This window comes from Vulpes lagopus, chromosome 4 (genome assembly GCF_018345385.1).
Source record: "Vulpes lagopus strain Blue_001 chromosome 4, ASM1834538v1, whole genome shotgun sequence".
NCBI lineage: Eukaryota > Metazoa > Chordata > Mammalia > Carnivora > Canidae > Vulpes > Vulpes lagopus.
The window spans coordinates 22050839-22068431 of record NC_054827.1 but is presented as its reverse complement, the minus strand read 5'-3'; the positions used below and the strand labels follow the sequence as shown (position 1 = coordinate 22068431).

Below are 17593 nucleotides of genomic sequence, written 5' to 3'. Positions count from 1 at the left end.
GATATCTATGACTTACAGAAATTTGATAAAATATTCCTTTCTGAACAAATTGAGGTGTTGCACTTTACTCCTTTCTTGAACCCTTTAGAATTCAGAAAACTTCCAGGGAGTATTCTTTCTTGGCAATTATTAATTGTTTACATAAGTTCAACAAGAATCTGTTCTCCCTGTAACAAGATACTATTCGAAACATCTGTTATACTACCAAGGCTTTGACTGGAATATCATACTTGAGAAAGACATGCATAGATTCAGATATGACTAGACAGCATTAAGGGACTAAGGTTGACTTTTTTTGGAGTCAAAAGAGCCCCTTTGGAAGTGTTGGCCTGGTACCTTACTAATAGAGTTCCCAGTTGAGTAAAGAAGGTCACTTCTCCACAGATGCAGGAACCTAAGGATATGTTGAAGACCTCAAGAAGCAGAATTCACCCAAATATACAGGTATTGCAGACAAAACTAATGGCAAGTATCTGGCTTGGCTTCTGGCCTGAAGAAGAGGCTATTAAATTCAACTTAAAATTCCTTGCAAAAGTTCCAGCAAAGCAGATTTAAGAGGACTTATGTGATCAATCACTATTCTTGCTGTACTTATGTAAATAGTTAGGTCAGGTTTGTTAAAACTAGACTTGTTTTGCAAACAAATTGGTTTTAATTTGGCTATGTTTGATGAAAATGAGGGTGACTTTAGAGAGAAAATTGTGTTTCAATAACATACCCTTTGTGGATGTTAGATTTTAGTCTGAGTAATTACCTTTTAAGTGTTTGTTATTTGCTTATGAGACTGGGATGGATCCTGAATTCTTCTGGTTTCTTCAGATATCTGGCTAAGCCCTTCCAAACTATGGCTTCTAATCTTCTTGCATTCTCTTGTAGTGGAATCATTAAGAAGTAAAACTGTTTCTTGTTTGTTTGTTTTTCCTGAAGTCCTGCAGACCAAAACTAGAGCACCTGGTAGTAAATTCCAGAAAATTGCCAGGGTAGCTCATGTATAGACAATTCCCATCCCTGTTGCTCTATGGGTCACTCAAAAGACCACCCAGAGAATTTGAACTACAAATCAGAAAAATCCATCAGCTTGCTACTGCCTGCCCCTGTTCTATCTGAGGATGCTTTGAGGCTTCACATCTAGAGATCTTCTCACTGGCAGCAGTCAGGACTCAGAAACTAGGTTTATAATTTGCTCCAATCATCAACCTGTGTTTTACTTTTATTTTCACAGAAACACCTTTTATTAATACCTGATTGCTTGCTGAACAAGGAGGAGCCTATACTGTTATTAACAAAACCTGGTTGTGCCAGTATAACTAACTCAAGAAAATTGAAGTAAATGCAAAAAAGGGTTTCTGAGCAGGTATCCTGGCTGCCTTGGTATAACCAAGGGACAAATCCTAACTATATGTAGTCAACAATCAACTGTGCCCTCCCCAGTCTCTCTTGCTTGCTTGTTTGTTTGTTTCCCCTCTCCTGGGATGATTGGCGGCTATCCTACTGCTACTTATTTTTGGTCCCTCTCAGTTTAACCTGTTACTAAAGTTAGTGTCATTCAAGCTCCAACAATTCCAAGCCAAGCTACTGGTGGCACAAGGATTCTAACCTATACTGCTACAGGAAGACACAAGTCCCCAGAAGTGTGTAGAACAGTCAGAAAGAAAATTTGTGCCTCTAGGGTAGGTTCCTCCCGCTCAGCAGGAAGCAGTTTCAGAAGTTGAGACCTTTAGTCCCTTCTCCTTGAGAAGAAGGAAGATGAAATCTCTCAGAGGAGAAATAAGACAGTCGGGGACCTTGGGAACAAGCCCCTGTGCACTTAGAAAACTCCTTCCTGCCTGCTGGCTATTATCACCTCTTTTGCAGAACTCCCTACTGACTGTTAGCACTTTTCTTGCAGAGCAGAGCACCAGCTAAGGAGCAAGCCTAATCCATGGCAAACCAGTCTGCGCCCAGAAGGACCCCAGTACTGACCTTTCATCCACTTTTCCCCCCATTATAAAACGGAAATTCATGCCCAGGTGGAGATTTAGCATGCTAATTAGACAAGCCACCTCTACAGACTGACCTGTCACCCTTTCCCCACCTAAGTTTCTTTAAAATACTCTATCCCCCATCTCCTTAGAGAGTCAGCCCTAGGACTCTTTGCTTTGTGCTGCCTCCCTGGTGCTGGAGCAGAAGCCCCAGTGGAGCCTTGCCTGTGCTTTTCCATTTTAGGTCGGGCCCCCTTCCTGCCATTGCTGGATCCAAGGACCCGAGTCCGGTAACTGATGGGTTTGCTCACATCTCCTTCTGTTCTGCTAAGGCAGTTACTGTGAAACTGTTCAACTTCCAAATTCTGAAATTGATATTTTTCTTCTGTATTGTCCTATAAACCATAGAATCCATTTGTTCTGAAACTCTCCCTGGTGCTCCCGATCACTCGCCTGAGCTTTTAAATCAAGGCCCACTGTCTTCTCTGAACCACGATTTCATTTATCCCTTTCTTACTCTTTGAAATCAGGCCTATCACTGTGATAGAAAAGCTCAATAGATTTGCAAAATAAAAATGATTCCCCCTTCCTCTGCAATCCTGTAACATATGTGTTATTGCATTATTGCATGGCTGTGTGGTATTAAAACACTTGCAGAGTTCCACCCATATTATGATGCAGGTTGACTTCAGTGAAGAATTGGAAATTCCTTGCAACACTATATCTGAAATGACTGAATCTTCATCAGTGCATAATTTTGAGTGCAATTTCATTCTTATGCATTTTGTCAGTTACTTTGTTACCTCAATATTATGTTTGTCCTGATCTCAACTACTTTAAAAACAGTCTAAGGGAGGGACTTTTTATCTATTTTGTTTAGTAAATGATCAGTTTGCCTTTCTGTGGCATAGTCAGTGGAGCAAGGAGAAAGATTTCATATCATTTCACACTTTTTCCTAGGAAAATTACATGTTATTTTATTCCAATATAAAGTGCTGTGCTTTTCTGTGTCTTTATGTTATTAATATAAAAAATTGACCACAGCTGAAAATCTCTGGCTATGATTTATTTATAGCATAATATCCAATTCACAATTAAAAGCTAACCTGTAATTGAATCCAAGGATTCATTCCGCTGATACACTGAATAAAAGAAGATGAGTAAAGTGGTGCATAAATAGGAACAGAACAGAGATTAATAACCACCAATATTTATTATGGGATGATTCATTATGAATAATTTGAATGAAATGATTAGCATGATAAAAGCAACTCTTTAAAAAGGATGCAAGATACTTAAAGATTTCCATCTTGCTGTGGTAGACAAAGTATTGTATTCTGTAATTGTAGCAGAAAGAAATCTTGAAAGGTAATAAGGATATACTTTTACAATATTATGAAGTATATTTCTAGATCATTAAGTGTTAATATCCATTAATATGCTAATATGGTCCTGCCAGTAATTTTGTTTATAAAAAAGAAGCAAAATATGTAATTAAAATTCATCTTGAATCAACAACTGAAATAGTGGCATAAAGGTAAGAAAGGAACATCTTCCTTCGATTCTATTGATTTCTCCCTTCATCTTTACATCTGAAGAGGCATAAAATGCTCCAGAGCATCTTTCTCAAGTTATTCTTCTGTTCTTTTTCTTCTCAACTTGACCTTTATAAGCTCATAATAAGATTTAAAAAGCACGAGAAGGAAGAAAATACTAAGGGACTTAATTGGTAGAAACAGCAATACAATGGATTTAGACTTTCAAGGACTTTGGTATAAGGATTTGAAATAATTAAAATTAAAAACAAGCAAGCAAAAGAGAAACTATCAAGATGTCCAGGCAGACTTGAAAAAAACAAAAAACAAATGAGAATCCTAAAAATGAACAACGTAATTATTAAAATTATTTAAGATTTTATTTATTTGAGAGAAGAGAGAGAGGGACCCACCCGAGAGCTGGGGGTAGGGAGGAGCAGAGAGAGAGGGAGGGAGAAGGAGACTGAGCCACTGAGCACGGAGCCCAATGTGGGGTTTGATCCCAGGACCCTGAGATCATGACCTGAGCCCAAGGTAGACATTTAACCAACTAAGCCACTCAGGCATCTCTAATTATTGAACTTAAAAGCTCAACAGAGGCATTAAATAAGAAATTAGATACTGAAAAGGAACCTGGGCATGTAGATCTGAATAAACAGAATGAGGCACCCGGGAGACAGAGAAATAGAAACTAAGAAGGAGAGACTAAGAGCTCTGGCAGGTAAGGAGATGGAAACAGAGTTTCTTCAGAGTTGCAGAAAAGGGCAATAGAGGAAATGGGGAGCAGTAATATGAGAAAACCCAATGCTGCGGAATTTCCAGAATTGACAAAAATGTCATTCTGCTGGCACAACCATGACTAGCAGCAGATAAGGTACATGAAATGAATGTGTGCCTATGCCATTCCAGTGGAAGACTGGCAGATGGAAGACAGGGTTCTTTACAGCAGGCAGTGAGGGAAAGCAATGCTCTTTAAAGGAATGACAACGGACTTACAGGAGATTCTTGGAGGAAGTAAAGTAACATGGGAGAAAAATGTTAACATGTATCTATCTCCTTATCTAGGGAATAACAATTGGGCTAAATGGTAAAATAACTTTTGTTTCATTTTTCTTTTAGAAGAAATATAGGAACCATTTCTACAGAAAAAAAAAAGTACTTTTGGAAGACCCAAAAAGAAATTCAAAAAACAAAGACTGCCTTCACTCTTGATATTATCTTGATGTTTATTATGTTTATCTGCCAATTCTGAAACTACAGGAATTTAGATGCCCCACTTAAAATGGACTTATTGAATGGGTATCTTTCTGTAGAAAATAAATGGAGCTTTGTTTTAGGAATATAACATCAGGTTTACCAAATTTCATATTCAGGACGTATTATATTTCCATAATTTAAGTTCTCTCATGACGCAGTCCTTTATGTGTCACTGCATATAATTTGAGAAGCACTCTAGCAGTAAAGGTCCAGTCTCTGCCCTGGGAACTCACCTCCCCTTCTGTAGACTGTAGATGGAGCTCCTTCCTGCAGGTGGCCTTGAAGTCTCCTGCAGCAGCGCTCACCTGGACCCCTCGCGGAGCCTCCATTATCAAGGACCTGGTGGGTGATTCAAGCCTAAGAGCAAAACAAAAGACTCTTTCATAGTAAAAAGAAAAACAAATTATGATGGACTAAAAGATAACATTAGTAACTACAACAACCAGGTAAGCATAAATAAAAATCCTTGCCATTTCAAAGAAAGCCAAAATGAGTTTTAGAATGATTGCCTTATCTATTTTTTGGCTCTTTATGAAATTGTTCATTTGTTAACATCAATTATTTACTCTCATTTGTTTAATGATTTAATAACAGTTTCTTATGTGGTTTCCTTTCACAACGCACATGAAAAGTAGGTCGTCGTAAGTATACTTGCTTACATCTTTTATATATTTTCAAAATTAATGATTGAGTTTTAATAAATAAATTTCTACCAACTTAGCATGTAGCTATCCCTCAATAAAGAGGCTTGCAAAGAGAGAAGTTTAATGAAAATCATTAATATCATGAACTTTTAAGCATTCCACAGTCAAAATTTTGTAGACCTGAAAATTTTCAAAGTACTCATTAAACTTTTAGAAATTAATTAAAATGAAGAAATAAGCCATTTCCTACATCAACCAACCTCCACTGGCCCAGGAAAATGTCCACAGAATGAATGACATTAGACTGAGAGAGAATAAGTAAATGAGAGATGATACATCAGTTCAAGTATGATTAAAGATTGCATAAATTATGAGGGGGGGGAAAACACAACTGTTTATTTATTTATTTATTTATTTACTTACTTAAAGATTTTATTTATTTATTCATGAGAGACCCAGAGAGAAAGGGAGAGGCAGAGACACAGGCAGAGAGAGAAGCAGGCTCCATGCAGGGAGTTGATACCGGGTCTCCAGGACCACATGTTGGGCCGAAGGCCGCGCTAAACCGCTGAGCCACCTGGGCTACCCAACACAACTGTTTTAGATAGTTGCACCTGCAAAAAAGCTAGCTGGCAATTTCAAAATTATCTTCAATTATAAAACTGGAGAAAAGGGCAAAAGAAGGCAGAACATGGAAACTAGAATACAGTGGTAAAAAGCACAAGTGTGAGAAGAGGAACCATTCCCAAGTTGGTCTTTTTGGATGAATGTTCTGTTCTGGGACAGCAATTGCGTGTGTTTCCCCTGACCAGACAGCTTTAGGACAAGAGTCCCCTCAGCTCACATTCACCATCATCCAGAGCAACTCATTTCCTCTGAGGCAACTGATCCAGACAGTTGTTTTGCAGGGAAAACCGCATCAAATATTTTGATCTCTGAAGATCCGCTCTTTCTCAATGGTGAAGTTGAACTTAGAGACTTTCAAGTGACATGAAGGAGGAGACTTAGCATTTAGAAGAAGTAAATTCGACATTTTCAAAAATTTTTTTTTTTCACTCAACAAAGTAACTTTGAAACTTTCATCTCTATGGGCCTCTTGGACATCTTTATAAAATCCCTGGATGGGTCCGATTTTGAATGTATATATATATATATATATATATATATATATATACATATATAATATATTTTTTAAAGAAATGTTTGTATTTTTTTAGAAAAACAAAAATCATGTTTTCACACAGCATTTAAAAACTTGAAAATAGGGATCCCTGGGTGGCGCAGCGGTTTGGCGCCTGCCTTTGCCCCAGGGCGCGATCCTGGAGACCGGGGATCGAGTCCCACGTCAGGCTCCCGGTGCATGGAGCCTGCTTCTCCCTCTGCCTGTGTCTCTGCCTCTCTCTCTCTCTCTCTCTCTATTATAAATAAATAAAAATTTTAAAAAAACTTGAAAATAAAAAAAATTTCACTCATAATCCTCATACTTTCCACATAGAATCTACATTTGTATTAAACTCTGTATTTTATGATTGATTTCTCCTAATACATCCCCAAATATACACCATTCTCCACTACAATTTTCATTGGTTAATTATCCATAACATTAAATGTAATTATATAAGATTGGATATGATGAACAATTCAAATAGAAGTCAGGTACTTAATTAAAATGAATTAATATTCTAAAACAGAATGTGAATCTGACATTCAAGCAAACACAACTCAGTTAATTTATAAGTGGGAGAAAAAGCCCCCTGACTTTATCAAATAATTGATATGGTTTAGTTTGTTTCCAAGGATAGGGGTTGAAGTTCTTACTCATATATTTGATAATAAGATACTCATATTAAATGTGTACATGTTTTTTGTATTATATTTCTACCCTGTTTGACACTTGGTACTAGAACACTAAAATATATTTAGTCTTTCTGGGCTTTTTTGAGTTTTTCCGTTCTCATTTTTATTATTTAATCAGAAAATATAATATTCATCTTCATTTTAGACTTCAGGTAGCCATCTCCAGCATAGCCACAGAGTACAGTGGTTTGCTACCACTGACTTAGAGGATCTCTATTCAAAGAGGCAGGAAAGACCTAGAGATGGGTTCAGGAAAGTTAGCCAGTAACAATAAGACTCAGTTTCTGTATCTCTAAATTGAAAATTACAGCATTTCCTTGGGGGCCATAAGAGATATCTTAGGAGTAGTAAGGGACATAAATATGTAGTGGGGCAGTACTTTGAGATATTGATGGAATTTCCTTTCCTATCACATTTCCTAGAAGTTCTGCTGTTCACTAAATAGTATCTTTTGCCATAAACAGTGGAAGATGGAGCAGAGAAGTTGATAAAGATCTTTCAACTTTCCTAATCTTATAGAACTTTGAACTGAAAAATACCTAGCTGTGGAATGTGTTGAAAGTGATTCAGCACACGAGCAAAAACACCAAAAGAAAAGTAGCCAGTGAGAGCTTGTGCTCTATTTCCACCTGTGGAGCACTGTTTTCTTGATTCACAGAATAAAGAAGATTTGGATGGGGAATGAACAGAATTGTTCAAATTGTTCTCTGTGTTGTGCTACCTGAGGCCAAGCCCTATGACGTATGGCCTTTATTCTTTATGGGTTAGAGGTCTGAAGAGAGTAGAGATATCTCAGGATGACTGAGGACAAGAGACCAAAGATTCTCCACCGAGAGAGAGGTGGTGACCTGTGGTGAAGAACGTGTAAGCAGAGGGAAGAATGAGAACCTCTTGGCACATGTCAGCTTGGGTCATGAGGCTCCTAATGACCAAATGTCACCCCAAAAGCTTTGGCACAGTGTAAACCCCTTGGTACAGTGATGGAACCCCAGAGACAAAGAAGAGAATTGAATAGACTGAGGCTGAATTTCTGATATCAGTGCATTGAAGGCCAAATATGTAAATACAGTTTTATAAGAATATTTTCATTTCTGTGCAGCTGATCTGCTGGCCTAAGACAATATATACCTGCCACATCACACATATATAATTTTATATATATATATATATATATATATATATATATATACAAGTATATAGTATATATACAAGTATATAGTATATATACAAGTATATACAGTATATATGTGTGTATATATACACATATGTATATATATACATAAGTATATATACATATATATACTTAATACATAAGTATATACATACTTAATATATATACATACTTAATATATATACATAAGCATATATATATACACACATATATACTTATATATAATATATACCTATATACTTAATAATTTACATATATGTAAAATTGATCAAAGAATACACAAAACATTCAAAAGGTGGTAGCAATTTTATAGTGTTGCTAAATCAGGTTATGAAGTGATTAAGACTTTGAATTAAACAGGTTTCAACTGTATGCTTTGTTAATCTTGATAAAACTAAGTGTGGTAATCATCAAAATATAATATAAATCTTATTTCCAAACTATAAGGTCAATTAATCTTCAACAAAGCAGGAAAATCTATCCAATGGGAAAAAGTCATTTCAACTCATCCTATACTTAAAACTTTGCATGGATTATCTCACAATCATTCCACTAATACTGAGAAATGCATGCTCTATCCATATTTTACTTAGGAAGTAGTTGAATCTTAGTGTAGTTGAGTTATTTGTTTAGGATTAACTAGCTTTTATATCTCATATCCAAAACCACCTTGAAAAAGAACAGCAATGTTGAACTTAAGAACTTTGACGCACTTTAAGCATTTTAAGCAGAGCTATAATAATGAAGACAGTTGCCGGCCTGGCATAACAAATAACAAATAGAAAAATAAAATAACAGAGACTCTAGGAATAAACTCCAACAAGTATGGTCATCCGGTTTTTGACAAACGCAGTAAAGTGACCCAATGAGAAAAAGTAGTCTTTTCAACAGTGCTGGAATAACTGATCTCTATATGGACAAAAAGAACTTCAGACTATACCACCCACTGTTATCAAAAATAAAAGCTAAAACATAAGGCTTTTGTTATTTTAATTATTTTTTAAAAGTTTATTTATTTTAGAGAAAGAAGAGAGAGAGAACTCGTAATGGGGGCGGGGAGAGGGGATCCAGAAGGAGAGAATCCTCAAGCCTACTCCCTGCTGAGCTGAGAGCCTAACCCAAACCTCAAATCTACCACCCTAAAATCATGACCTGACCAGAAACCAAGAGTCAGATGCTTAACCCACTAAGCCACTCAGGCACCTCTAAAATGTAAGGCTTTTTGTTTATTTATTTTTAAAGATTTTATTTATATTCATGAGAGACAGAGAGTGAGGCAGAGAGAAAAGCAGGCTCCCTGAGGGGAACCTGATGTGGGACTTGATCCCGGGTCTCCAGGATCGTGCCCTGAGCCAAAGGCAGGTGCTCAACCGCTGAGCCACTCCAGGTGTCCCATTGTAAGGTTTTTTAAAAGAAAATATCTTTGTGATGTGGAAATAGGCCAAACTTTCTTAGGCTACAAAAAGGAGCAACAAGAGACGCCTGGGTGGCTCAGCGGTGATCCCGGAGTGCGGGGATCCAGTCCCACATCGGCCTACCTGCATGGAGCCTGCTTCTCTCTCTGCCTGTGTCTGTCTCTCATAAATAAATAAATAAATAAATAAATAAATAAATAAATAAATAAAACTATTTTTACAAAAGGAATAACAATATTTTAAAACATAAATTAGATGTCTTCAAGATGAAAAAGCTGCTTTTCAAAATCCATCAATAAAATAAATATACCCATAGACTGGGAAATAGTAACCACAAAATACAGATGTTACAAAGGACTGGTGTCAGGATATATAAATAATCCTCTAGTCCAAAGATGAAAATACAAAAAACAGTTAAGATATGGACAAAAGATTTGAACAAACACTTCACTATATATATGGTTGTTCTATATGTACATGAAAAAATCATTAATGTCATTACTCATCAAGTAACGGCAAATTAAAAACATGAAATGCCACTAAGCATCCACCAGAATGGCTCAAGTTAGTAAGAATGCTAACACTGAATATTGGGGAAATGTGCACTACTGAAATTCTCATTCATTTTTACAGAAAATGATATAATCGCTTTGGAAAGCTCTGACATTTTCATATAAACCTTAATACATGCTGGCTATATCCCAAGTGTCTATCAATTAGGAAAATGCATAAATAAAATATTGTATGTTCATGTAATGGAATACTAATCAACAGTAAAGCAGAAAGAACTATTGATACAGACAACAGCACAGATGGATCTTAAAAACGTCTTGTGGAGTGAAAGAAATCTTGCAAAGAAGAGTACATATTGTAGATTAATTTATAATTAGTACTAAATCAATCTAACCTAATCCAGGGTGAAAAAAGGTGAGAGAAAATGTTGCTTCTTGTGGGTAGTGATGGGGATTTTCGGGGAAGGGCATAAGAGAACTCTCTGGGTGATGATGTGTGTTGTTCTTTAAAGAATTTATTTATTTATTTGAGAGAGAGAGAGTGTGTGCAGGGGGAGGAGCAGAGGAAGAAGGACAAGCAGTCTCTGCACTGAGTGGAGAGTCAGATGTGGGGCTCCATCTCATGACCCTGAGATCATGACCTGAACTGAAATCAACCTTTAACCAAGCAATCCAATTCTTAATCAACCACCAATCAACCAATTGGACATTTAACTAAGTGAGCCACTCAGGCGCCCTGATGATAATGTTTTATATAATGGTAGAAATTTGGGTTACACAGGTATATGAATTTGTCAAAACTCTGGAAATGTGCACTTAATTTTTGTGAATGTCATTGTATGATTATTTTTAAAAGAAAAGAAACTGTAAGTAATCTTGAATAGTAGTTAATGATATGCATGCCAAAGTGAATAGACAACGTGTATAGATTCATACAATGTATGTTCAAATGCATAAAAAATAAGATATACTGACAGACGGCTAGTGGAATGTGTACTTATGTGATTAAAGGGGAACAACAAGGACAACAATAATGAAGCAATCTAGCTGGGGGCATGTAGATGGTCATTATGAGATGCTTCAACACTAAGCATGTTTGAGAATTTTCATAAAATGTTGGGAAAGAAAGTATGGTCTCAGATCTTATAGGAATATCTGTTTTACTCAATTTTGGTTAAAATATATAAAACATTATGCTATGTAGATCCAAATAGGAAAACCGTTAACCGATGCTAATGTTCAACTGTCATTGACCATTAAAATTCAATAAAGTGTACTAATGACATATAGGGATGCTTTTAAAATATTTTTAATTCGTAGGATGCTTGGATGGCTCAGTGGTTGAGTATCTGCCTTTGGCTCAGGGTATGATCCTGGATCTTGAGATCGAGTTCCACATCGAGTTCCCTTCAGGGAGCCTGCTTTTGTCTCTGCCTTTATCTCTGCCTCTCTCTCTATGTCTGTCATGAATAAATAAATAAAATCTTAAAAAATATATATATATGTATTTAATTCCTGTTGCTAAATTGCCATGTTAATATAAATGATGTATCACTCAATGTCTATATGTTACAATTACTTTCTGGAGAGGGATATCTATTATTTACTTTACCTAAAAATTCAAAAATTTGAGATATTCTTGGATAAAAGTAAATTCCTATCTACTTCCATATCATGAAAATTCTAATATTTTAAAAAATAATAAACATATGTAATAAAATCCCAACAAGAATCTCAATAGAGTCTCTTGAAGCTTAAAACATTATGTTAAACTATTTTGGGGAGAAAAGCACGTGTGACGCTTATTATATTTTTAAAATGAAGTTAAAGTGGCAAATTTTCTTTTTAAAATTGGAACATAATTTGATATTATTTTAATTAAAAGTGAGATTGAAATTAAAAATAGAAACCCATCAATGGTGGGTGCCTGGGTGGCTCGGTCGTTTAAACATCTGCCTTGGGCTCAGGTTGTGATCTTGGGGTCCTGGGATCAATCCCCATGTTGGGCTCCCTGCTCAGCAGAGAGTCTGCTTCTCCTTCTGACCCTCCCCAGTGTCATGCTGTCTCTCTCTCTCTTTCACTCTCTATCAAATAAATAAATAAAATCTTAAAAAAAAATTCATCATAGAACACAATATAATTTAAAACATCAAAAGTATTTATGAGAAATTAGTTTATGAGAAATATGGCAATCATTTTGGGTGGAAAATCCTAGGTTATTTAATAAAGATGCTTAATAATTGACTCTCCATACTAAAGACAATAACATTAGATCCTTCATATTCTGCAAGAATAATTTCCAGTTTTACCTACTCAAAATATAAAAACTAATAAATCACAGACTATAATTTTCAATGGAAAATTAGAAAAAAATTCAGAATAATTTTTCATTTTATTTATTCAAAACAGTAAACTAAAAAATCACCAAGTATACAAAATAATAAATCACATACTAATTTTCTTTTATTTATTTATTTTTATTTATTTATGATAGTCAAAAAGAGAGAGAGAGAGGCAGAGACACAGGCAGAGGGAGAAGCAGGCTCCATGCACCGGGAGCCGGACGTGGGATTCGATCTCCGGTCTCCAGTATCGCGCCCCGGGCCAAAGGCAGGCGCCGAACCGCTGCGCCACCCAGGGATCCCATCACAGACTAATTTTCAATGGAAAATTATAAGAAAATTCAGAACACAATTGCTCATTTATTCAAAACATAAAACTAAGAAATAAATTACCAAGTGTACAAAACCAATAAGAGAAAATTAGAAGAACATACAGGAAATACCCAGATACAAAAAAGAAAATTTCTAAAACAAGATGGAAACTCCCAAAATCATAAAGAAAAAGAATTGGTAAAGTTTAGTAAATCTTAGTTTGCATCAATTTTCTCTAGATATTTTGGACTCCTCAAATAAGCCTAGAATCCCTTTAGAAGTCCTGGAGTCATTCTGGAGCTCAAACATTCCAGAATACTCTGGAACTCAAATTAGACTAAACCTGTATTCTCTTCTAGAACCTTCTAATAAGCAGACTCTTGGCAACACAGTCTCAACAATGAAATGATGCCCTGCTTCCCTCCTATATAGAAATTCTCAAGCCTCCCCTGAGGAGGGCTTACAACATAGTAGAGATTTTTAATTTATTTTATTATATAACATTCTCTAAAAGGGCCTGTTGAAAAATGAAACCCATGTTTATTTGCAAAGCTTTTGAATTCTGATGCTATTAGTCACTAGAATTAGTTAAGTACAATTGTGTTCATTTTGAAAGCATTCTAGCAATCATAGCAACAGATTTCAGACTAGTTCTTATAGTGCAAACAGAGATTCTAGCAGGGAAAAGGAGTAATGTTGAACTCAAGCCACCCTGCCACCTGTTTTTTCCAAGATGTTCTATTTTTACTGTATTTACATACCACAGATGAAACAAGATTTTGTTTTTAAGGTGTTATGAGATTCTCAATTTGAAAATGAGTGCCCTAGGTTTCTAGAAGAATCCTCAATATTCTGAGAAAGGAATTCAGACTCCTTTTAAAATAAGCTGTGAGACACAACCACTTCATGGAAACTTAAGCAGAACTTAAGCATCATGTATCTCACTCTTCATAAATATTTAACATGGCATCAGACATGTAGTGGGGATCCAAATTATTTTTTATTTCAATGATGGATTGAATGGAAAATTGGACAGAAAAATGTTTTACAGGAAAAAAAGACCAACGCAAACTGTGACCTGAATATACAGGCAATTTTAATGTCTTAGCACTTCGAGCTGCAGTGAGTTTTCTTCAGCTGCAAATCACGTTGTTTCTGTTGCCTCAATTTTTACTGTTTTCTGCCTACTTCCACCTTCCATTATGGTTTCTTCCTTCAAGTTAGATCAAACACATTTCTAGATCAATTGTTGCTCTGTGTTCCCAAGATTACACGCTAAGACAAGCTTCTCATAATGATCACTTGCTATTAACTCTAAATAAATATATAAATACAGACATAGCATGAAAGAATAAAGAGGGAGAAGAAAGAGGCAGAGACGAGAAAAGGTGGGGAAAGGAACAAAATACCGTTTTACTGTTTTTTTCAGCAAATTTATCTTAGCCTTTCATTGACAAAACTTGTCAGTGCAAAATCTTTAACTACCTTGTACATGGCGGTGGCTTTTCCTTGAACACAATCACAATGTAAATGAGAGTTATGTGTTTTTCAGTGATTAATTTGGAGCCTGCAAAACTTCACATTTCAGTTTAAAATTATATTCATACAAGAATGAACAAGATGAAAAGATACCAGTTACATCATTAAATATTAATTCATTTTACTGAAATGAATCTGAGTCTGGATTCTTTTTTTTTTTTTTTTCCTTGGAACAGTTAATGAAACTCAGATCCAAACAATGTTTGGGCAATATACAATGGGTTTCATCAGTCTTCACCATAGAGTGCAGAATCTCTTTTGAACTGTAATAATTTAGCTATATTTTAATTTAAGAAATAAAAACAGAAGAACGTTCATACCTGGGTTCTTCTGGAAAAATATACTGTTATGCTGTTACTGACTATTCAATATACTTTTTTCCACCTTTCTAATACATAGGTACCTACTAAAAAACAATGTCACTTTATATAAAATATCCTAGAAAATCTACATGTGTAGGTTTAAAGAGCATGTGGAAACTAGCATAGAATTTGGCCAAATATTAAGGACTCATCAAACATGTTGAATACGCAAATTGTAGAAATCTACTTCCTGTCCACTCCAAAATATTACCTATATTCTTTAATAAAACTTTTGGAATGTACCTGTCTAAAGTCTTTTATTCTCAACAAAAACAAAATTAAAGACAACACAGCTACTTACTCCCCAAATTACCATTTGATTTACCTGGCCAACCAATCTCACCTTGTTAATTAGAATTAGGTGTCGACTAAGAGTACTTCTTACTGGCCTGAAAGAAGAATTGTCAGCAGGACTCGTAAAAATCTTCTCAGACATTCTGCTTTTAATCTTCTTGTACACAAATGAATAATTGAACACCCCCATCATTACTGTGGTTTGCTTCTGTTTCAGCTTTCGAATTATATCAGTAACACTCATCTTGGGGGTTGCTAATTTGCTTTTAGCACTAGCAGATAAGCTTAGCTTAGTGCGATATTTAAATAATTGATGAATAATTAGAAAATAAAAGCTCTAAACACTATATACTAATTATAATTAAATTCACATTCACACTTATGAATTTTGAGACATGTCAGCAAGGTAATTAAAGTAAAGTTCTTATTTCTCTTTTGGCGATAGATTTTCATAATGAAAATCATTCAATGAGTATATAGTTACTAAAATGAAAATCATTCAATGAGTATATAGTTACTAAAATGTTAGAAGTAAAAAGAAGTTTCTTTTAGAATGGTGTAATTTAAACAATTTTTTTATTGAATGAATCACTAAGCTCGGGCATGTGTACTAAAACAGTTCAAAAACCATTGGAGTCAACGTTGGCCACATGGGTCTTAATAACACAGTAACTGTGACCACACTTCTTACATTACATGCACTCAACATCCTTGTTATTGAGTTTTGCTATTTCAGTAATTCAAATGAACAGATATGTATCAGGCACATTATATGTGAGATACATGTTGACTGCTATAGCAGTCTTTAAATAGTTTATACAAAGATAAACAAGGAACAATGTAGATCCTGGTCTATGGAGCATACAACCTTCCTAGATGGGGAGGGATAAAATAAATAATTACACAAAAATGTTGAATTCCTAACTGAGAAAAGAGCCATAAGTTAAAAGTATAACACACCATGAGATGCTATTTACATATACTCTTCAACCCTCCTAAATCCCTGGCGTTTGGGCATTGAGTAAAAAATTATTTCTGTCTCATAAAAAATGCCTTGAAGATGGCCACCTTCTTCTGTTATTGTTAACCAGACTACTTGGATGTCAAATGCTAAAATACTGAGAAACTGACTTCCTTAGGAAATTTTATCACAGAACTATAAAGGTCTGAAAAATTTACTGTTGTGAAAGTACGGATTTTTTTTTTTTTTGCATTTAATTTTTTTTCTCTATTATTCTATTTTCATTTGAACATTTTTTCCCACTCATCCAAACAGGAAGGACTAAACCTGATCTTTATGAAATAATTTGGGTTTTGCTTCATATTCATATTGTATTTTCCAAGACAAATGCCATCTCCCAGGTTGATACTTTGATTCAGCTTTAAAAATGACTTTTAATATCTGATTTATTTTTTTTATCATCATTAATGTTGTCTTTTTTAATCCTATAGAAATGTATTTTGGAATATAATTTACCTATCAGATAGTAATTATATAAAGCATCTTTTTTTATTGATGTATAAGATCCTATTAGTTTTAGATATACATGATTTGATGTACTGATATATTTTGGAATGAGGACCACAATAAATCATATAAAAGATCTTTGATCCCCAAACCTTAACTCACTTACTGAGTTAAGAACATTAATCAATCAGTTACAAGATTTTAATATTTCAACGTTTATTAACAGTTGCTGTAATTATCTCAGGACTAATTCTATAAAGTTGTCTCATAATTTCCTGGGTAGTGAGGGCTGTTACATACAGCTCTGCCTCTTAGAAACAGCATGGTATCAGAAAGTAGCGTTTTCCATTGGAAATATAAGATTGAGGAATCCATCATAAGGCAATTAGGCTCTGCCTTTTTCTGATTACTATTTACATTTGCTTTGTGTTTCCCTTAACATAACACTCCCTGACAATTTCTAGCTTTTTCCTACTTTCTGCCTCCTCTTTCTGCTATGTGTGCCATGTGTTTCATTGCCTATCAGATCTTCTGGAATCTTGATTTTTATCAATCCTCTCTAAACCTCCTCTGTAACTGCCTTTTCCACACTCCTCCTGCCTGATAGGTTTATTTTTATATTCATTTTATTAGAGGCAAAAATATATAGAAGGTTGGAATAATAACTCACATATTTGTGTTGAGTTGACATTCCCTGACAACAGGTTACATATATATATTCAAGTAACACAAATATGTAGCACATTTTCTATTTTACTTCTCTGTATATCAAGGGCAAATCAACATGGATTGAACTCTGCCACAGGATGGAAGAGCCAGAACTTACCTGAGATCTTGGGATGGTTCTGCTCTGATGTGAGGTGTTTCAACAGAGTGCCCAAATACTGCTCCTTCAGTGCCTGGACAGAACAGGAAGCCAGTAGT

At 35.2% G+C, this 17593-nt stretch overlaps 1 protein-coding gene across 2 annotated transcripts in view; it reads right to left on the bottom strand.

The window, feature by feature from the left end:
• Positions 1–17593, bottom strand: part of SGCZ (sarcoglycan zeta) — a 457620-nt gene that overhangs the window by 8998 nt on the left and 431029 nt on the right. For both annotated transcript variants that reach the window (XM_041753053.1, XM_041753054.1), the window contains 2 exons: positions 17496–17568; positions 4987–5110 (listed from right to left, as the gene is read on the bottom strand). In XM_041753053.1, the coding sequence (XP_041608987.1) occupies positions 4987–5110; positions 17496–17568 (197 nt within the window). The remainder of the gene's footprint in view (positions 1–4986; positions 5111–17495; positions 17569–17593) is intronic.